Here is a 23,236-nt window from a genome sequence, read left to right as displayed (position 1 = left end):
TCAAAAAATTAAAAATGCTTATTACATTCATCATAACCAGCAGAAAGAAAAGGAGAGAAAAAAAAATTGAAAAAGAAACTAGAAAACTCTAAGAAGCCTAAAGAGAATGCTTTTCTTCGAAACAGAAAATGGAATTCCTCTACACACATTTCAACAACTGCATGTAACAGCTAAAAGCATTGCAAACGACCCCCATTCCCGTGACCCTAGGAGAATGTCATAGGGGGCATAGCAAATGTCATATGTACTGCAATGTGTCATGGTCAGGTGTAAAAGGAGTTAGCATTGCCTTTTTATATAACAGAATAAAAGAGAGACAATCAAATGTATATTCCTAGAATTCAGGATACAGAGATTGTCCATGAAATTTGGAGTGGCGTAAAATACGCAAACGGTTGTCCTTCCTTTAGGTGGTAAAATAACTTTACCGAGTTATCATATCCCAGCATAAGCATATGAGGAAGGACAGCAAGCCTAAGGCGTGGAGGCCCTCAAGGCCGGCCGTGAAGATGCAGGCTCAGCAGAACCTGTTACAAGATGTTCTGGGAACTCAAGGAAGAGGCAGTGAGGCAAGTAAACCAGTGGGGAGTCATGGAAGGAGCAGTGCAAATAATAAATGGAGCCAACCCAATAAAAAATACTAGCATGAGCCTGCTCAAATAGTGTTCTAGAAACAAGACAACTTAATATGTGCAAAAGAGGAAGACCTCTTCTTAAAAGAAAAAAAAGGTGGAACCCAAAGTAGGAGCCCAAAGGAATAACCCGGAGAGGCCAGCTGAACACTGAGTGGCACCCACAGGATGTAATGGGGCTGAATGAAATATCTCCTCCTTAATTCTTTGTTTGGAATAACCAGCTCTTAGTTTTAACCGGAAGAACATTATATGATATGAACTGTCAAGATCTGGAAGGCAGCTCTCTGGCTTGCTAACCCGGGAACGTGTTGGGTGCTGCTGACCTGTTTTAAACAACCAACTAGTATGCAGCTGCATCTCCACGTGGTCCTGCCGCCATCACACTGTGGCATTAGTCACAGACAGGCAAAGTGGAAACTCACGCTGCTCGTGCCTGTGTGGCTGGCTCATGATGGGATCACTCTAGTGTTGGGTTCAAGAGAAGTCGTTACAGGGACAGTTGGGAGGGCACATGCACCCACATGCACACACTGCAGTACTTCCTATCACTAGTTTCTCTTTTTTGATTTTGAATTAATATTTATAAACACTCTTGACATGAGAGCATATGCACATAGTTTATTAGTTACAAACAGTAAGAAGAAAAAGAGGATCCAGCATTGTTGCAGTTTGCTAATGCTGCTGTTATGCAAAATACCAGAAATGGATTGGCTTTTATAAAGGGGGTTTATTTGGTTACAAATTTATAGCCCTAAGGTCATAAAAGTGTCCAAACTAAGGCATCAACAAGATGATACCTTCACTAAAGAACGGCCAATGGTGTCTGGAATACCTCTGTCAGCTGGAAGGCATGTGGCTGGCATCTGCAATGGGATTCTGGTTTCAAAATGGCTTTCTCCAAAATGTCTCTGGACTTGCTCTCTTAGCTTCTCCGGAACAAACTCTCAGCTAGCATCTCCAAAGAGTCACCAAGAAGTCAGGTCCCGAGTGTCTCTGCAAAAGTCTCTCTCAGCTGCAGCACTGAGCTCCTTCTGTCTGAGCTCTTACAGGGCTCCAGTGATTTAATTAAGACCCACACTGAATGGGTGGGGTAACACCTCCATGGAAATAATCTAATCAAAGGTATTACCCACAGTTGGGTGGGTCATATCTCCACATAACACTCAGTCAAGAGGTCACATCCTAATCAAAAAGATTAATCAATCTGCCCCCACATTTCATTAAAGAAAATGACTTTTTCTGGGGGACATAATATATACAAACCAGCACAAGTATGTAAATCTGTATTTATATAGAAAATATATAATAGAATATTATGTAAAGGTAATGAAATGCATAAAATACATAATCTATAAACATTTTTATAAATACATGTATTTATCTATTGTATTTCTATATATACATGCATATAATTTTACTGTTTTTAAAGACATCCCTTTGAAGAACTTCATGCCTTTGCCATCCTTGAAATATTGGTATTTGCCCTAGTTTCAGTTAATATGAACAGATTCTATCTTCTTTCTTGCCTTGGATTTTAGAATGTTCCTAGCAAATTTCAAGCTTCAATATCAAAGGTAAGTAGTTCATTATGACCTATAGATCTTTGTGCTTTCTCTGGTCTTTATTTTTTTACTTTCATTTGCTTTTCCTCTTGGTCAAAGTTACTATTTCTACTTAATTACTTTGTGTCTTCTGTAACAAACTGCTCCAAACGCTGAAGGTAAAGTGGTATCTGCCTGTTAGTTTTTCCCCTTAATATATAATTAAAGTGGAATTGACAATTCCCATGCTTCCTTTGACAAATGTGATGATCTCAGAAATGCAATCTTTTGAAAGAATGAAAATGAAGTTAACTGAGAATTAATCATATCAGCCCACTCCCCTTTATTTCCTGCTAGCTTTAGTATATTTTGAAAGTGAAGAAGCACATTCTTTGTCTCTCCATGAATCAACTGGTTATTGGGAGTATGTTTGTTAGATGGCAAGCATATTCCTTCCACATGCTTGGCAAAATACATTTCAGTCCAATGAATAAATGTGTCCCTCACCCTCAATGAAAGGAGATCTCCTGCCTGGAGCAAAAGAAACAAAAATGTTCCCTAAACAGCAGAGGTAGAAATTGGTGTCTTCTATGAGAGCACCATTTGTCAGCTGCTGCCTTTTGGTCCCAGAAAATTGTGCTCCAAATAGAAGAGTTCAAGTGAGTCCAGGATTTGAAAATAAAAATGGTGGCTGTGATTGCCAAAGTATTGCTTTTTCTCTGCTGGTTTCCATCATCGTTTGGGCCAGTGGGCAGAACTCAGGTCTAGGGTCGGGAGTGCCTGGGTTCCACTCTCAATTCTGCCAGTCCTTAGCTAGTCTTCCAGGCTTCAGTTTCTTCAGCTGTGATATGACCTGAGGTTGATAAGGAACCACAGATGTCCCTCTTTACTCTTGGGTCCTTTCCTTCCAGAGCAAACATGTAGAGAACAATTTTCGGCCCCCTTGCACTTTAGGGAGCCATTGACTGAGTTCTCACTTCCAGAAATGCCACCCCCTGACCTGCACACCCTCCAGTGCTCTCCTGTTCCACATCCACCATCTGGCCACAGAGGAGAACTAAATCCTAGCTGAGGGAAGAGCCAGAGGGTGGAAGGAACCTGGGTCTCTGAATGACTACGTGGAGCGGAGTTTTCCACAGGCCCACACTCAAGTGCGACATGTGTCAAAAATGGACTTCTGGTTTAAGGCTCAAACCAAATATGAAACATTAAGCCATTGAGATTTGAGGGATCTGAGACATCCTATTACCTCACCAACATATCCAAGGATGTTTTTTTCAAGTCCCTTCTTTCTCCAACATTTTAAAATCTGCTATCTCTTCTTGATGGGTCAAATCTCACCTCCCCAGTATTATGGATACTAAGTAAATTAGTCTTATAATAAAATTGTCTAAAAATAATTCTTAAAATTGCAGGATATTAGACTCATATTAAAATTTATACTCAAGTTTTTCCAGCTTAAAAAAAAATGCATTTTGTAAAAAAAAAAAAAAAATAGGAAAAAAAGTCATTGTTTTGGTTTCCCAGGCTGCTGAAAGCAGATATCATAAAATGGGTTGGCTTTTAACAATGGGAATTTACTAGCTTATGGTTTGGAGGTTGAGAAAAATGTCCAAATCAAGGCAATTCTTTCTTCCCAAAGATTGGCTGTGAGTGATCCTTGGCTCCTCTGCCACATGGCAAGGCACATTGCAGTATCTGCTTGTCTCTCTCTTCTCTTCTGGGTTTCCTTGCTTTCAGCTTCTTGCCTCCATAGCTTTCTCTCTCTTTGTCTGAATTTCAGTCTTTTATAAAGGACTCCAGTAAGGGGTTTAAGATCTGCCCTGGGCCATGCCTTAACTGAAGTAACCTCAATAAGTTTACACCCACAGGAATAGATTAGCTTTAGGAACATGATTTTCTGGGGTACATACATTTCCAAGCCACCACAGTCATGCTTTATCACTGCATACATGTTAGATTTCCCTATTCATTGATGTCTAATTATAGAAGTGAAAATTTTTTAAAATTAAATAATAGTGACAAATATTTCAATTTGGTAAACATCCTCATCAGCCTTTTTTAGGACTAAAATCAAACAATGTCAGTTGAGGCTGACAGGGCTAGATGCTCTAAGAAAGTGTTTGGCAGATGCTATCAAATGGGAATCATCTTTGGGAAGCCACATCTGTGGCTACTTGGACTGTCTCATCAGGATCAGGCTGACCAGGAAGTCAGCCTGTGAGCTTGTAAAGGCACAGAGAGAGCACAGGACTGGTCATGGAATCCATACCTTAAGAATTTGTGCAGGTACTGGCGACTGCAGGGTGACCAGGAGAAGACCCCATTGCGTCCAGCCAGGGTGGGAGACATTATGTTGCCCTCAGACTTCTTGCACATGTTTCCTTCTCCATCATGGACCATGCCAAAGCTACAAGAGAGAAATGTTTCTTTCAAAATAAAGGATAGCTTAAATTATCTCATACTTCCAAATAAACTGTTAAGATTGTTAGTTGGGGGGATGACGCCATCAACATGGTGATGTAAACAGCTACTGAAAACTTCTCTCCAGGCATTCAGTGAGAAAAAGGACAATTCTGAGTTGTTTTAAACTCTGGAGGAGGATATAGACTGGAGAAGGACCCTGCAGATGCTGAATTGAAGAAAGAGAAGAAATATCAGGTAGGAATCTTCAATCCCAGAACAGCTGGTCCTCTCCCTTCCCCCTCACTTGATCTCCATGTGGGAAAGGCACAGAACCTGACAGGATCCCGCCCACCAGGAACACAGATCTTAAAATCTCTCACAGCAGTGGGACATGCTCCCCACTGTTTGAAGACCTGGGGGAGGACAATGCAAGGCCCAGGTCAGTGGGGGACAAAGAGATTGAGAAAACGTGGGCAGAGACTGCAATTCCAGCCCTCGGTCTGAAAACCCTTCCTCCACCCTTAAGGGAAGCAGCAGCTGGTGGCCTTTTCCTTGCCTTGTGGATGGCTGGAGTACTGGATCAGCTGAAGGGTACTCTGCACAGGTGTAGCTCCACATCAAGCCAGGTTTTTGCTGGCAAAATGAGGACATAAGAATCCTGCAGTTTCAGCTCACCTGTGTAGATGCAGCCTGTGCTCTGCGGCAAAGCAGCCACTGAGGACAATTAAGTTACCGAACAGTGCCTTGTGCTGGGCAGTCCAGAAAGTGCAAGGGAATAGAAGCCCTTTAAAAAGATGCTCCAGACCCTGTCTTAAGATGACAGGAGCTGGTCTATATGTCATGCACAGAAACACAGGCCTGTTTTGGTTGAGAAATACAGAAAACCCAACTGTTAAAGCAGTGCTCTGAAACAAACCCAGGTCTTGCTGGCTGGCAGAAACATCTCAACTGAGATTTGAGAATTGAAACAACTAATTAAAGATGTTCAAACAAATCTAAATCAAATCAATGAGTTGAAAGAAAATGTGACAAAAGAGATGAAGGCTATAAAGAAGACACTGGGTGACCATAAGAAAGAATTTGTAAGCTTGAAAAAACAAATGGCAGAACTTATGGGAATTAAAGGCACAATAGAAGAGAAGAAAAACACAATGGAGACATACAACAATGAAGAGGCAGAAGAAAGGATTAGTGAACTACAGGACAGAACATCTGAAATCCTACACACTGAAGAACAGATAGAGAAAAGGATGGAAAAAATATGAGTAAGATCTCAGGGAACTGAATGACAACATGAAGCACACAAATATACATGTTATAGTTGTCCTAGAAGGAGAAAAGAAGGGAAAATGGGCAGAGAGAATAATAAAGGAAATAATCAAGGAAAATTTCCCAACTCTTATGAAATTATGCACAGGTCCAAAAAGAGCAGCATACCCCAAACAGAACTAATCCAAATAGAACTACTCCAAGGCATTTATTAATTAGATTGTCAAATGTCAAAGACAAAGAGAATTCTGAAAGCAGCAAGAGAAAAGTGATCCATCACTTACAAGGGAAGCTCAATAAGACTAAGTGTGGATTTCTCTGTGGAAACCATGGAGGCGAGAAGGTAGTGGTATGATATATTCAAGATAGTGAAAGAGAAAAACTGCCAACCAAGAATCCTATATCTGGAAGAACTGTCCTTCAAAAATGAGGGAGAGTTTAAAATATTTACAGATAATCAGATGCTGAGAGGGTTCATGAATAGGAGACCTCCTCTACAAGAAATACAAAAGGGAGTGCTACAGACAGCTAGGAAAATACAGGAGAGAAAGACTTGGAGAAAAGTGTAGGAATGAAGATACCAGGAGATACAAAGAGGGTAACAATCAGGCATTTGATGCTGAAGGAGTACAGAATGTTCAACAGGATTGACTGTATAGATCTAGAAATGAATAGCACAATATTGAGTAAGGATAGCACAATATTGTAAGTACACTGAACAAAGATGACTGAGAGTCTGGTTGAAAGAGGAAGGTTAGGGTCATGTAGGATATCAGAAGGAAAGATGGAAGATAAAGGCTGGGATGGTATAACTTAATGAAACCTAGAGTGGTCAATGATTGTGATTAAATGTACAAATATGAGTGTTTTTACATGAGGGTGAAGAAATGAAGGTCAACTTTGCAAGGTGTTAAAAATGGGGTGGTACCGGGGAAAGCACAATCAATGCAAACTATAATCTATAGTTAACAGTAACATTGTAATATGCTTCCATTAAGTGTAGCAAAGGCAATATACCAAAGCTAATGTCTGTAAGAGGAGGATATAAGGGAGGGGTATGAGATTCTTGGTGTTGGTGGTGTTGTCTGATTTTTTATTGTATTTTATTTTAGGTTTAGTTTTTCTTTTGTTCATTTTTAGTTGTAATTTTTTAAATTTCTTTTTCTTTTTTCTTTTTTCACCTGTTTCTCTTTCTTTGTGGAAGAAATAGAAATGTCCTCATATAGATACTGGTGGTGAATGCATAACAAGGACTAAGGTAAATCAGACTAAAGAGTAAAGGATGATATTGATGGTCTTTTAAAACTTCAACTTCTGTGTGAGACCAAAGGAAGAAATGTTTATTAGATGCACAATCTATGTTTTCTGTGGCACACTATATAATTTGACTTGTACGGTCAGTTTATTCAAATAACATAATTACATGGAATGTTGAATAGGGAGTGAAATCTGGATGGTTTGTACAGGTTAGTATGAAGCTCTGATACATCCCAGAGTAATTTTGGCAGAGAATAAAAATGTATTTCAAAGCCCCCTTGAGGAACTAGGAGAAACTGTGGAAATATTAAATTTCCCCACCTGGGAAATTAATGATATTCCCCAAAGCATTGGGGACTACCAATTTAGAAGGTCGAGCCCTCAATCTTGGGACTTGCCCTTATCAAGCTTGTTGCTGCAAAGGAGAGGCTAAGCCTACTTAAAATTGTGCCTAAGAGTCACCTCCAGAAAACCTCTTTTGTTGCTCAGATGTGGCCTCTCTCTAAGCCAACTCTGCAGGTAAACTCACTTCCCTCCCCTCTATGTGGGACATGACTCCCAGAGGTGTAAATCTCCCTGGCAATGTGGGACATGATTCCTGGGGATGAGTTTGGCCCAGGCATCATGAGATTGAGAAAGCCTTTTTGGACCAAAAGGAGGAAGAGAAAGGAAACAAAATAAAGTTTCAGTGGCTAAGAGTTCTCAAATAAGATTGAAAGGTCATTCTGGAGGTTATTCTTATGCATTATCTAGATATCCCTTTATAGTTTTTAGTGTATTGGAATAGCTAGAAGGACATACCTGAAACTGCTGAACTGTAACCCAGTAGCCTTGATTCTTGAAGATGATTGTATAACTAAGAAGCTTATAGATGTGACTGTGTGATTGTGAAAACCTTGTGGCTCACACTCCCTTTATCTAGTGTATGGACAGATGAGTAGAAAAATGAGGACAGAAGTAAATGAATAATAGGGGGGATGGGGCAATGGGAAGTTTTGGGTATTTTTTTTACTTTTACTTTTATTCTTATTCTTTTTGTGTGTGATAATGTAAATGTTCAAAAATTGATTGTGGTGATGAATACACAATTATATAATGGTACTGTGCACAACTGCACCCTGTGGATGATTGTATGGATTGTGAATATATATCAATAAAATTGAATTATTAAAAAAGGACTGTTAGTCAGTGTGCCGGTTTGAATGTATTGTGTCCCCCAAATGCCATTATCTTTGTGGTCTTGTGGGACAGACGTTTTGGTGTTGGTTGGATTTGCTTGGAGTGTGCCCCACCCAGCTGTGGGAGATGATTCTGATGAGATGTTCCCATGGAGGCGTGGCCCCACCCATTCAGGGTGGGCCTTGATCAGTGGAGCTATATAAATGAGCTGACTCAGAGAGAGGGAACTCACTGAGTGCAGCTGGGAGTGATGTTTTGAAGAGGAGCAAGCTTGCCAGAGAGGAACGTCCTGGGAGAAAGCCGTTTTGAGGCCAGAGCTTTGGAGCAGATGCCAGCTGCCTTCCCAGCTAACAGAGGTTTTCCGGACGCCATTGGCCATCCTCCGGTGAAGGTACCCGATTGCTGAGGTGTTACCTTGGACGCTTTGTGGCCTTAAGACTGTAACTGTGTAGTGAAATAAACCCCCGTTTTATAAAAGCCTATCCATCTCTGGTGTTTTGCATTCTGCAGCATTAGCAAACTAGGACAGTCAGGCAAAAATAAAAAGTTATAACAGCCCTAACGTGGAAGATCTCTAGATGTTCAAAGACCTTTTCTGATGAACAGATCATTCATTGAGTTGCTTGAGAGTAAAAACCCACATAAAAGCAGAGACGATATCCCGATGTCTGCTAAGGGTAGATACTTGAGTCATGGAAAAGCATTTCCAGTAGGGTGGGGCAGGGCAGTTCACTTGTGATCTTCTTGATAAAGCTTCTACTACTTTATATTGCTCCTTCTCTCTATACTCATTTCTGTTGACGGGAGACTGTCAGAACTTCCCTGGATATTTACTAGAAATACAGATGTCAGGATCCAAGCCAGGAGCCACTGACTCAGAAAAGAGAGATTCAGGAATTTGAGTTCTTGAAAGAGGCTCCCCAGGTGAAGTTGATGCCTAACAAATACGAGAGTAACCGACTGTGCCAGTTTGAGTGTATTGTGTCCCCCAAATGCCATTATCTTTGTAGTCTTGTGTGGGGCAGAAGTTTTGGTGTTGGTTAGATTTGCTTGGAATGTGCCCCACCCAGCTGTGGGAGATAATTTTGATGAGATGTTCCCATGGAGGCGTGGCCCCGCACATTCGGGGTGGGCCTTGATTGGTGGAGCTATATAAATGAGCTGACTCAAAGAGAGAAAAGAGAGTGCAGCTGGGAGTGATGTTTTGAAGAGAAGCAAGCTTGCTAGAGAGGAACGTCCTGGGAGAAAGCCGTTTTGAGGCCGGAGCTTTGGAGCAGATGCCAGCTGCCTTCCTAGCTAACAGAGGTTTTCCGGAGGCCATTGGCCATCCTCCGGTGAGGGTACCTGATTGCTGATGTGTTGCCTTGGACGCTTTGTGGCCTTAAGACTGTAACTGTGTAGCGAAATAAATCCCCGTTTTATAAAAGCCAATCCATCTCCGGTGTTTTGCATTCTGCAGCATTAGCAAACTAAGACACCGACCATGACTGCAAACCCCCGTCCTGCTTGGGCAGGACTGCACGGAGGTGCTGACATTCGGTCCCTGTATCCATCGTGTGGTTCCTTCTCACGCCAGGTCTGTACGCTGTAGGCAGGGACAGATGGACAGTGCTGGACCTGACTCTGTAGGTCCCATTTGAGGGGAGTAGCTCCACAGATCCCTGATACGTGGCTATGGGTGCATTTACCTGTGGACATTATTCAAAGCTGTACCTACTATCCTGAGTAAAAACCAGCCTGCTTCAAGGCTTCAGCCTTGACTTAAATATTCTGGGCCATCGCAAGCTACAGTGGCGATGGCAACTCTAAGCTAGATCCTTTGGAGGGGTTCCAAACCCAAATTGCCAATCAGCTCCCCCTTACTGACACTTAGGAGATCTTTAGCCCTGCACCTACCTATGAGAATCCCACTGGCCTGAGCTGTGAATCACATGGACCTCACCTGCCCCCACCAAGTCCAACTGTTCCCCTGAACTTCCTGAAGCTTCAGCCATTAGAAGAACCTTGAATCGCCATCTTCCACCCTCCCAGAAGAGCAGAATGCACTGCCTTGAGAGGAAAGCCTGGGCAAGCTGGAAGCTTTGTTTGGCCCTGAAGACCTCCCTTAAAAGGCGAATGTGTTCCCTGAAAGTCAAGCTCTCGTTGGCCATTAATGCCTGGCACCCAATTACTGTGTGTATTCCCTGGGAGCAGGATCTCGAGTGAATGAGATACAGAGGGAAGAGAAAGGCTACAAGAGAGAGAAAGCAATGAGGGACAAGGTGGTTACTGGATCCGGGTGCCAGGCTGCAGCCAAGAATCCCGTGATGCATGAGGGGAAGGACGGCTGCAGGACAAGGAAGACACCAAGCGGGTGGTAGTGGGCTGCAGAAGGGCCCGGAGAGGCTGTACTTCCTGCTGAGGCTGAAGGCACATCTTCCCACTAACTGATTTGCTTTGAGCTGTTTAATAATATCACTAAAAATAAGAAGTGACATTTATGAACACACATTATTTTACAAATTTGACATTAAGCATGTTATCAACATTTTCTAACTTAAGCCTCATTACAACCTTGATATGGACTGAACTATGTCCCTCCAAATGTCATGTTCAAGCCCTATCCTCCAGTCCTGCGAATGCAAACATGTTTGTAAAGCAGATTACTGAAGATGTGATCAGTTAAGATGAGGCCAAACTGGACTAGGGTGGACCCTTGTTCCAGTGTGACTGGGTCCTTACAGGAAGAGAGAATCTGTACACACACACAGACACACACACATGAGAGAGAGAGAGACAGAGAGAGACAGAGAGAGACAGAGAGAGAGAGCGAGAGACCCATGTGACAGAGGCAGGGACCAAGTTATGCCATGAGCCAAGGAACAGCAGGCACTGCCGCCACCCGCCAGAAGCCAGGGGAGAGCAGGGGACGGATTCCACCATTCAAGAAGGAGCACGGCCCTGCCGACACTTTGATTTCACACTTCCAGCCTCCACAACTCTGAGATAATAAATTTCTGTTGTTTAAACCAACCAGTGCATGGTATGTTGTTATGGGAGCCCTGGCAAACTTAGGTAAACCCTATGAAGCAGGTAAAACATAATGACAGAGGGGCTGCGGGTGAGAGAGAACGCTGGGCCAGAGAGCCAGCGCTGGAACCCGACACTGATGCCCGAGTCCAGGAGGCACCCGTGCGATGGTGTCACCCAGGCATGCTGGAAGGGCATATCCATGGAAACCTGGTGTGCAAACATTGTCCGATTTCTGAAAAATTCCTAATCAGTACCAAGGATGATGTAGAGTTAGTCATTTTAGCCTCCGCCCATTCTCTGCAGTTCTATTAAAAGCAATCAGTCAAGGCCATGGTGACCATGGGGCTGGGGAAGTGGGTCACACTGTGGAGAGCTTTCAGACTGATGACACGGAGGGGAGGATGCCCTCGGGAGAGACTGATAAAAACAAAATCCCAAAGGACCCTCCCCTGGCTGGCCCTCGACCTGAACATGAAGAGGATGCAGCATGCTGCAGCATGTGCCCTAGAAAAATCTGCTACCACTTGTATCTACGTCTCCAAGGAATTCAAAGTCACCATGTACCACATCTGTGGGCTTGTAGGTCAGTGTATCTTGAAACGTTTTCATCCAAGTTATTTTCAATTTTTCTTTCTAGCACTGATTCACAAACTGCTGTGCACCAGAATCATCTGGAAAGTACACGGCACAGCGCAACTATCCAGAGCCCACCCTGGTGTATTCTGAATGGGTAGGCTGGGTGCCAGGATTATCTGGCATCTTCCCAGGTGGGTCTGATGCTGCCCAACATCTCAGCACCACCAGTTCTCAGGCTGTGTTTCCAATCACGCCCGGCCTGCGTATTGCAGTGCAGCAGATGCTGGGACATCAGCCTAAAGTGCCATATGGTGATAGTTGACACTAGCATTATGGAGCCATGGAACAATGCCCAGAACACATTTTAAGATAAGCTCCGTATTTAGCAACCAAGAAATATGACTTTCTGATTGCTACTCAAGTTATATATACCAGATTCATTTTTATTTTGATTCAAAGCACCATGGCACTTTATTCAATGTGGTTATCACCCCATATGATGACATAATTAACACATTTTCTTTCTTGCTTCCCCTTGGCCTCAAAGGACAGAAACTTTTCCCTGCTTACAGCCCAGGGCCAGCGGACTTACTGGCCTATAACAGGGTCTCCATCAACGTTTGTTGAATGAATAAGCTATAACACTATCCAAATACCCACACATAAACATAATTGTAGATTAAATTGGATTTGAAAATTATATTAGATGTCAGATGCTTTTAATGTCTTCACAGTGCTTTCTTAAGTGATTCACGTATCAGCAGGAATTCATACATTACTAATTATATACCCTGAATGACGAGCACCCAAGCAGTTTTAGAGGCTGTATCAATTATTTCAGGCCATCCAGGAAGCAGCAGTCAAGAAATGAAACTCCCTTGAAGAAGCCATGGCCAGTGTTACCTGATGGGAAGTCATACCTTGGGGGGGGTGATGGTGACCACAGGGGAGACCCGGATGTCCCGAGCCCTGGCAGAGGCTTCTGGAAAACCACGGAGTGGCCCTGAGGGGCTCACGTGGGGACAGCACTCACGTGGGATCAGGGGTCTGAGAGCCGTGGAGGTTGGGGTGGGGGTGGGGGCTCAGCCAGGGTCTTGGCTCTGTCCCTCACAACAGGTGGATATTGAGCCAATCACCTCTCCCCCCAAGCCTCGGTTTTCTCATCTATAAAACAGTATCAATGACAGAAACTTCTTCATAAGATGTACCGATTTCCCGGCAGAGTGCATGTTGCAAACTGTAACTTCAAAACTGTATCCCTTTCCCTAAGTCAAATAGGACCTTGGCAAAATCCCTCAAGACCTCATTTGTGTGCAGACAGTATGTGTGCACGTGTGTGTGGGTGTGTGTGTGCATAAACTTCTGAGAACAGAAAATATGCCTTAATATTATCTGAAAGGTCTAAAATGATAATGCAACTTAGCTATTTAAGCATACATTATTTACATAATACAGTTCAGAGAACAGGTGCCCGGACATGCTAAGGGCTCACGTGGCTCCACTGGTTTTGCAGATGGGAGAAGTACGGATGCGGCCAGGTGACGCTCCTGGTCATTTGTGCGGCTGCGGAAAGCCACCGTTCACCTGGAATCCAAGTCCCAGGACCCTGACTATCAAACAGAGCCAGAAAACTCTGCTCACACCACCTGCTTCCTAGGAGATTCCCACGCGGCCCCCCCCCACCGAAGGAGAAGGCCCTCCTCGCTCCCGCTCCCAGGCCCCCTTCCTCCCTTTTCCAACACAAATCCAAACGCTCCTTCTCAGCAATTTCTATTTTTAGGTTGCATTCCTCAGCCAAAACCACAAGAGGTTTTGAGATGAAAATAACTGAACATGGTAAGAGATCCTGGGTGGACGTTAATGAAGTCTGTCTGAATTAAAAGTCAGAAAAGATATGGCTGAAAGGCACAGAGAAACACTCCGCCACCCCAAATAATGTCCTCTGAATGCCAGGTGATTAACTAAAATTCACCTTTGAGACAGAATGTTTCACAAGTCTATCATTATAAAAGGCTCAATAAATGTAAAGTTCCTTTTGAACCTCTCAGTGTGGAACTCTGAAACTTGATTCTGCTTGGAACTCGCTGCCAAAGATAATATGAAGGACACTTAGGTTGATCCGTGCATAAAGCTTACTAATTCTTTCTTCAATAAATAATGTTTATTAAATAAGTGAACCAAATAAAATCCTGCTGTCTTCAGTTCACCGAATATTCAGTGACTTTTATTACACAGACTTCCATGTCACAGCCTTTTGCATGTGAAGTAGTTGTCACAGCTAAGGACTAGTTTGACATGTTCATTCATTCATTCACTTGCTCATTCACTAACTCACCCACTCCACCTATTCGTTCATTTTTATTGAGGCTGCAGGTATTTTACCTTCTCGGCTAGTGAAGGCAATCCCTCATGATCCCCTCCAGGGGCTCCCCTTGTCTGCAGTTTCTCCCTGTGAGATATGTGTGATTGCTCTGCACACGTTATGGTAACCGCTCCACAAAAAGCAGCAGACTGTTGTCCCTGCCTCCTGCAGGCATTTAGCATCTGCTCTATATCTGCATATCTATCACCTACATGTGTTTCCTATTGCTTCACCATGATCAGAAGCTATTTCCTTGGAGACACCAGCTCTTCAGAGCTCCCAGGGCACGAGTCCCTGTGCCTCCCACACCACGTCCTCCACACACCAGGCGAGGTGCTCAGCAGGATTTGAGAACTTGATTCTGTCAGCAAAGCACCAGCCTCCAGCTACCTCCCAAGCGCCTCTCTTCACTCTCATCTACATTCCTATTTGCAAGTAAAAACACTTTTTTTTTCTTGTTTGGAGGACATTCTTTCTCCATCTAGGCCAGGCCCAAGTCAAGAAAGGAAATATTTCTAAGAACAAATAAAAGCTAATGCTGATATCTGCTGACACTGAAGATTAACTGTGAGCCTGGTTTGGGATGTATCAAGTTTAACTTTAGTTAAATTCACCACCTGCCAAGGCTGGTGCTTGCCACTGCCCGTATCTCAACTGCTTATCTAATGTCGACTTTCTCAGCTTCAGTGATTTAAATATTCCTTAACTCGATTCTTTAATTAAATTCAGGTATGGTTCAGAGGACAGCAAGAGTCCAGTGCATTTAAAATAATGAGAGTTTTTGAAGTTTTAACTCTAGCAGACTATTAAAAATACAATTATGATTTAACTGAAAGCTTCATAAAGTAAAGGTGTAATTTTCTAGGCACTGAAAAAGTCAGTCAATCATTACCTGTAATGATGAAGGATCAGTAATGGGGTATAAAGCCTTCATTTGCAGGTCACCAGTTCACTCACAGACAAAGCCTGCAGGGCTGCTGATGAATTCCATTAAACACGTGCAAGTGCAGACGTGCATGCACACACACACACTTGTGCACATACACATCAATACTCATGCATACACACACACCCAGGCACACACATACACACACAGGCACACACACGCTTCGAACAGGCCTGGGTGACATGAGTCTGTGGCTTCAGTCCATTTTCTAGGAGGGCTGGAGAAGCCCAACTCTGCCAAAAAGCACAAATTACCAACAATTTCTTTAATTTCCTTTGCCAGTATAAACAGGAGTGGAAGTTAAAAATAATAGAAAAATCATACTTCCTAGTTGTGTATTTTCTGGGAGAAGTTTCAAGTAGAGCTGGGGGACGGCTGGCAAACCCTCATTCGGTCAGCGCAGCTACGAGTCAGCAGCCCCTGACAGCAAGTGGGGCCCCTCTTTTGATTGTTTTTTCACAGGAGGTGCCTCAAAGTAAGGCAGCTTACGGAATGATCGGACCATGAAACCTTATCGAGGAATCAGAGCGTCTCTGGACAATTGTTAGAAAGTTCCCATCCTGCAGGAACACATGTAGCTTTTCACGTACAAAGATGCCCAGGGCCTGTCACCCATGGCTGAGAGCTGCCCATGCGGTGCTGGGACCAGGCTGGAGGGAGCCCCGGGCCCACTCGCCGATTTCAACACCAGCCACACTGGAGCTGGGGGCAGGTGTGGGAAGATGGGGAGCAGGCTCCTCCTGGGACCTATCTCTCCCAGGGCCCATGCTCTTCAAACTCAGAATCTCCAAATATAAAAACTTAAATGAGGGCACAAGTTTAAGAGTAGCAACAGTTAACCTGTGGGAGGGCGTGCTACTGCCCGGGCCTCAGGGATGTGAGCCAAGGGCAGGAGCTGACCAGGGGATCAGATCAGCCCACAGGGCCAAGTGAGGAGCACAGAACAGGGGAAAAGAGAGAGAAGATGCGACTCCATCTTCTTACATGTGCAAGCAGGGCTGGAAGGAAGTATAAACACAAGCATTGCTGCTGCTTTGAAGTGTGCAAGGACTGGCATGGGACCAAAATAAAAGAGCCTGCAGCACCAAAGTGGTATCACATTTATAGCTGCTAATTAAATTTTTTTAATAAATGTGAATTCCTCTCATCGACATGACTTATTGCATCGCTAGCTCCATGCAGTCATGCAGGGCAGAGAGGGACCCAGGCCCACCCTCTGACAGAGATGCACTTACTTATGTCCAGACTCGTGGGCGATGGTGAAGGCCAGCCCGAGGCCTGTGTCCTCATTGATGGTGCAGCTGCGGTATTTACTGCACATTCCACTTATGGGCGCAAATCCTAAAGGGTGTCAAGAGCAAGAGAACACAGCACAGTGGTTTGGAATGAAGTGAAGAAAACACTGGGTACTTATTCACTCTGTCTCTTAGAGAAACTGGGTTCTCCTCTTCATTTGGAGAAATATGACACAGGAAAACATGAAATATCATATAAAGAATCCTTAGGAATTTGGGAGAAGGGGGTCTATTCCCAGGAACCCACAGGACTCTCTCTCTGTCTCTTGCACAGTTCATGGTTCTATGTAACGTCCATAGGACAGGCTATGATTGCAGCAAAACAGATCAGGGGACTTACTGCAGACACAAGGGGGAGTTTCTATAACCATCTGTGGTGTCAAAAGCCAAAAAAACGACTGCAGAGAATGGGACTAACCTCTGTCAAACTGGGTCCTATCTGAAAGTTTATATAACAAAAACCCTTTGCCCCCAAGATCCTGGGATTAACAGAGAGTTTGAAAGAATGTGCACTAGAGCCCCTGCCCACTGGTCTTTTGGAAAAATATCAAAGTACTGACTCCAAGATACACTCAGCCCCATAAGTATCTAAAATGTTGCTAAAGATCGAGGTATCTGCAGGGGAGTATAATAGTGTCATAGTGTCTCTACAAATATTCATCAGTGTAACAGTTCCACCACATGATGACACATCCTTGACTCTAAAGACCGTATTCTCACAAATGGAAGCAATTATCTCAAGTTAGAAGAGATAGTAATTCTCCAATTTATGAGGAGTTTTCTTTGTTAAATGAACACTTTGATGAATAAACGCACACTTTCATGTTTGGCAAATGTGTATACATGGAAACAAGTCCATTCTTTGCAACTGTATTCAGCAGTGGCTACTGCTTATGAAGATGAAATGAGGGCAAAACTAGTCAAGACCCCACTCCAGTGAAGTCAGGACCCCACTCCACACACACTCCCCCGGGATCCTCTGGGGGGTCTTACCCAGGGTATCACAGGGCTCATCCTTCCAGGAGCATATATCCAGACCGGTGAGCAAGATGGCGTGGTCGTGGCGAGTTCCGTCCTTGCCCATCAGTCCCGACTGCCACTGGCAGAAGCTACTTAGGGTGTGGTCTGCGTGGTGACTGATCACGAGCCCCGGCTATGCGAGAGACCCCAAAGCCGCCATGACAATGGAAAGACAACATGTTATAATGCAATCGGCTTTCGCATCATCATTGTAGCAAACCACCACTAACCTGGATTCCAAATACACAGAGGGCTCTGAACTGCAAATAAGCTCATGTATCAGTTTATATATTGAACTCCAAAGGGGGGTGTATTATAAAACCTACAGATTCAGTGTTGATGTTTAAGGTCATGTCTATACCTTTGCACAAGAACAATTGGGATTTATCTGGCTGAAACATAGCTGGATAATTTTGCCTCCAGAAGCACAGCAAACATCGAATGCATTTTTCATGACCCAAAAAAGATTACATCTGTGCATGATTGTTTTTGCATTCATAATCTTTGAAAACTACTTTCCAAAATTACATAAGATGATGGAATCATTTATGCCTACACAGAAGCCCACCTTGACACTGACATGATAATTTCATAACCAAGTTTGGTGAGTAGGAGTTATCAATTTATAATTGTTGTAGTATTTGTTATGACAGAGTTAAATTATTTGTCTTTAGAAGCAATATGCTTATGAGAAAAGGCAAGCCAATTAGCAAAAACATCATTTGTTAAAAATATACTGGAGTGATGATGCTGTGAGCCATTGATTGTACACTTTGGATGCCTTGTATGATGTGTGAATATATCTCAATAAAATTGCATTAAAAGTAAACTGGAATTGGAAGAAAACCATACAGAAGGCATGTGGCCTTATTCAAATGTATCCAGTTCCAACAGAGAAACAGTGAAATATCTTGGATGTGGAAAATCTGGGAATGGCAGAAACATTCATGCAAGCAGGTTGTCTTATTTAAATCTGATTTATAGGTGTGCCCTCTTTTCCTATGGATGGTCAGAGAAAACCGGGTCAAACACCCTGACTTCAGGACACCAATCATTTAAAGCTTTCAGGACTAGCGTGATGTGCCGTCATTTGTCTCTCAGTTACCGAATATTGTTTTTTCCTTACGAGTTTATTTTGTTTTTCCAGTGAATCAAATATATTATACCTAAGCTAGATGCTCTACCTCAACAGTGGAACATGCCCTGCATTCTTCAGCTGGTGATTTCCAGGAACGCTGCATTCATTAAGTCAACACAGGTGTACGATCAAACGATAACCTCGCTTATTCTTGGCAGTTTGGATGCATTCCAAGGTGAAAGCGTTTTAATACAAGGAATAATTAACCTGTCGTCTGAGAAGCCCTGCTAGGCCAGCACCCCACCCCCACCACACACACACAAAAGACAATGAAATCATATCTCCTCCGACTGCTCAGGCCAGGTGCGGCCCTGCACGGAAACAGGCAGCAACGCACAACTTCAAAGTCTGAAGGGGCCTTCGAGCTCATCTACCAAATTCTATATTTTATAAACAAGAAAGCTACGGCTAAGAGCAGAGTCTGCCAAGACACCAGCAGGGGGGACTTGAATGACATGGGGCCATACATTCAAGATAACACAGACAACCTGTACACTTAAGACAACACGACAAGCTCCGTTCCATTTCCTCGTAAGACAAATAAATGATTATGCCTTACTATACTGAACACACACACACACACACACACACACACAAAGAGCCAAACAACCACTGAAGGAACTGATAAGAAGCTCATCATATTAGATACAAAATATCGAAAACTTTTTGGCTCCAAGAGAATGAGAAGTGAAGAATTCATAGAATAATTACAGCAAGGAAGTTAAGCCCTGCATTTATTTTTTTTTCTCAGAAAGAAGCTGCTGGTTTCAGAGATACAATACCTGCTCTTCTTCTAGAAGAATCAGCCCGACAATGGCAATGTTGATGTTTCCTCCGATTGTTCCATCTTTGAACAGAGCAGACACCTGAGAAATCAGGACACGCGAGTCAGTCCCTACACAGTGGCCTTTCCCGCAGCCCATGAGTCAGCCTGTGTCCCGCTGCTGCAGGCAATCTTCCTCATCCTCAGTCTTACAACAAAATTGAGTTTCTTACATTGCTGGACAGACAGGTATAGAAATATCTAAGTACCGATAGTTGAATCCTCATTTGGTGCCTGCAACTAAATAAATACAATTTGGGGAGGGGACACTCCTATCAGGAGGGGAAACACCAGTGAAAGGATTACATGGTCTCCAAATTGGTAAGTGTCTTTGTTGGAAGAAAGAGAGGTTTTTCCCAGGTAGGGATGTCCATGCAAGCCGAGAGTTCCCCAAGCTCTCCTGACATGGAATTCCAGGGGCATCAGAGAACTGCTCCAGGAAAGACCAAGTCGATACAAGGAAGAGAAGGAACCAATATGGGAAGAAGATGGAGAACAAGAGATGCCAACAGTAGAGAGGACCATTGCAGATGTGGAGAGGAACGAGCAGACGTGGCCTTCAGGGTGAACAGCTAAGACAGTGGGACAGCAGCTGGGAGGCAGCAAGGAGCCAGGTTGGGTCCGAGGTGGTTGAAACATTGGAAAAGCTCTGCAGAAGCAAACTCATCCCCACATGGGAGCAGCCTGCCCCGTCATCCTCAATCCCACGGGCGTGCAGGGAGGGCTCGCTGCTCTCCCTCAGTTTTCTGGGGGACATTAGCTGCACAGTTCAGTCGATCAAAAGGATGTCAACGGTACCGACTGCACACCAAGGAAAGAGGAAGCACATGCAGGGCTGCTTCGATTATTGGGGAAGAAACACATAAAACATTTGTTAAGTATCGTCATTAAAACTATTCAAAGAGCACACTTTGTTGACTCAAGATTTTGCCTCCTGTTATATAAAATCTCACCTACGTGAAATGGGGCTTAATAAACTCTCATCCCGTGTCAATGATTACTACAGCTGTCAATCTGAGACAGAGGCACATTTTATCTGACATTATATTCTAAAAGATTTGTACTGTCTTTCTGTGTTCATAGATAAAATAATTTATATTCAATATTTAAGTAATAATATTTCTTAAAAAGATGGAGCTTTCCATATAGCCTTCTACAATCACATGCAAAGTGCTGGCAAACAGATTTACTAACATCCGCCAACATGTGTCAGTATCTTCTTCACAAATTTCTGGTAAATGAAGACACTGGTGAACACCAAACTGGAGAACACACAGATGGTCAAATTATCTTTCCTCTTTATATTATTCTCTGAGGTTCTGGAAATTGCTCTTTTGATTGGGGAATAGTAAAACTGAAGGAACTGACACCAATAAAGCATTTCTTATAAATGATATATAAACCCGCAAGCAAAAAATAAAAGGTGAACTACTTACATGTACACCTGTATACATATACATATATAGGTGCAGGTGTACACACACGCACACACACATATCCTAGAAGGTGTCACTACACAGGGGCTCAACAAGGACCATCCTACCATATTGAGTATCGTGAGGACATAAGTGGTGATGTTTTCATGGCCATGGTTTTGCATCATCTTTTTGTCAACTACCACCAACGTCTCCACATTCAGTTCTTTGTTTTTGTGGGATTTCAGAAGAGAGCGCTTATGCCGTAAGGAAGACTTATACTCATCAGGCAAGATGAAAATGTCTTCGCTGGGAGGCTGGGGCATGTCTGTGGAAGACACACAGAAAGCAAATTAAAACCAAAAGTCACTGCACAAAATCGAATGGTGTGTAACTCATTACACGTGAGAGTTGGTCTTAAAAATCAAGGTTCATGATAAAAATCATAGCCTCTAAAACCTTGTGGTGCAAAATGTGTGCTGAGGGAGAACAACTATATTTAAATGAAGTTTGTGTTGTCTAGGCATAGTAGCAATCACTGCTTTATTTGCCATTATGTAATTTTGCCCTGATTTAAAACAAGAGAGCAGGCTCTTGGGCTCAAAGACCACACGTGCAACCCATTCAGTGTCTGCGACAGCCTGTGGTCTTCTACGGGGACCTCGAGGCACAGGGATTGAAAGGAGCTTGTTCTTGGTTCCTTTCTAGAAAATGCTGGAAACGGGTATCAGATCTGGACAGCATGGTCACAGACCCTTGGCCTCGATCCTCGCTGGTGGAAAAACATGTTGAAAGTGGGGAGCCCCTGGTTTTGGGTGCAGGAGGCAGAAGCACTGACCATGGGGTGATCTCACTGGCTAGGGCTTCTGATAAGCTCCCTCAGGGCAAGCTTTTCACCCCTAAATATGGCTTGCTGCATTTTCCCCAGAATACCTGAGTCCCAGCTAAAAATACACCTTCAGGTAACTCCTGTTGCTCTGAAGAAGCCTGCAGATTCCTGAGCCCACGGTTTGTCTTTATTCTCAATTTTAAACAAATCAATCTGCTTTTGCACCTTTGCACAGATGCCTACTACAAATAAACACACATAGTCTCTCGTTTTCTGAACCAGAAATTCTAATAGGAAGAATAAGTATGACCCCCACTAAGCCAAAAGGAGAACACGTGGAAACATCTATTCACAGATAAGAAGAGGTCCTGAGAATTCAACACTGCAGCCTGGGAGCCAGGCACTTCAGTTCCACTCGCAGTTCACTGCCACGCCGGGTCACCTGGAGCCCCAGCCCCACAGGCCAGACAGACGGAACTGCCACGCGCCAGCCTGGGGGGGCAGGAACATGCCACCAAACACTGTGATGTCGACTGTTACGTCTTCTCGCCTGGCAAGAGGGGCTTTGCTGAGCTGTCCTTTTCTAGTTTTGTTGTGAAAAGGTGGCTACTTTCTGCATTTTCCAAATATAAAATTTATTATTCAGTCTCATAGTCTTTTTCAAATAATTGCTTCCCACCAACCCGTTCCTGAGATTCTGAAATCTCTCAACACAGACACCCCTACACACACATGTACACACGTACATGCACACACACCCATCCCTCACTGACATTTCTCTAGGTCTCCCTGATTGCCCAGCTTGCCTGACCCGTATCACCAGCCTGAGTGTCTAGACCACCTGCAGGCAGGAGTCTGGACTCATTTCAGAACCAACGGCACTGCCCCATGTTCTTGGGCTCATGCAACAGTTGCTCCTGATCCTGGTTTGGCCAAAGAGGCTAAGACTCCCTGACTTCCCTTCTCACCAGATCCAGGTGCTCAGGGCCACATGCCATCCCTGCACAACCCTGATTCCTGCCCTGACCATTCCCACTCATGGCCCTGCCTGGCCCCCTCCCCTCCTCCTTTGCCATCTTCACCTCTGCTTCTCGCCGCAGGTGCAGCCTCAGAGGATGCTCTGATATGCACACCCTGTTCTAATCCTCATTCAACTCTGACTTCCTTGACTTTCTCAGACTCCTGTGCACCTCTGCTCCCTCTCAACTTTGCTGCCCCTGCTGCCTCCGTGAGACCAAGTACATTGACTAAATTACTACTGTGCCTCAGTTTCCCAAGGATGTCATAACAAACTACTACAAACTGGGTAGCCAGATACAACAGACATTTGTCGTCTCACAATCTGGAGGCAGAAGTCTGAAATCTGTAAGGGAGAATCCTTCCCTGCCTCTTCCTACCTTCGAGGGGTGGACTGTCTACAACCCTTGGGCCTTTATCTCTTTCTCAGTCAACACATGGGCCTCCCTCATCTTTCTGCATCTGATTCTCCCCTTCTTATAAGGTAAGGGCAGCCAGTCCTCCTGACTAAGGCCC

The 23,236-nt window shown here is 43.8% G+C and overlaps 1 protein-coding gene across 3 annotated transcripts in view; it reads right to left on the bottom strand.

Moving 5' to 3' along the window:
- ADAMTS16 (ADAM metallopeptidase with thrombospondin type 1 motif 16) overlaps positions 1-23,236 on the bottom strand; it is a 196,113-nt gene that overhangs the window by 114,761 nt on the left and 58,116 nt on the right. For all 3 annotated transcript variants that reach the window (XM_037799413.1, XM_037799411.1, XM_037799412.1), the window contains 5 exons: positions 21,003-21,202; positions 19,419-19,502; positions 17,472-17,631; positions 16,419-16,524; positions 4,449-4,586 (listed from right to left, as the gene is read on the bottom strand). In XM_037799413.1, coding sequence (XP_037655341.1) covers positions 4,449-4,586; positions 16,419-16,524; positions 17,472-17,631; positions 19,419-19,502; positions 21,003-21,202 — 688 coding nt within the window. The remainder of the gene's footprint in view (positions 1-4,448; positions 4,587-16,418; positions 16,525-17,471; positions 17,632-19,418; positions 19,503-21,002; positions 21,203-23,236) is intronic.

Source organism: Choloepus didactylus, chromosome 11 (genome assembly GCF_015220235.1).
Source record: "Choloepus didactylus isolate mChoDid1 chromosome 11, mChoDid1.pri, whole genome shotgun sequence".
NCBI lineage: Eukaryota > Metazoa > Chordata > Mammalia > Pilosa > Megalonychidae > Choloepus > Choloepus didactylus.
Note: the sequence above shows the minus strand (reverse complement) of the source record. Positions and strands in the feature narration are given on the sequence as shown.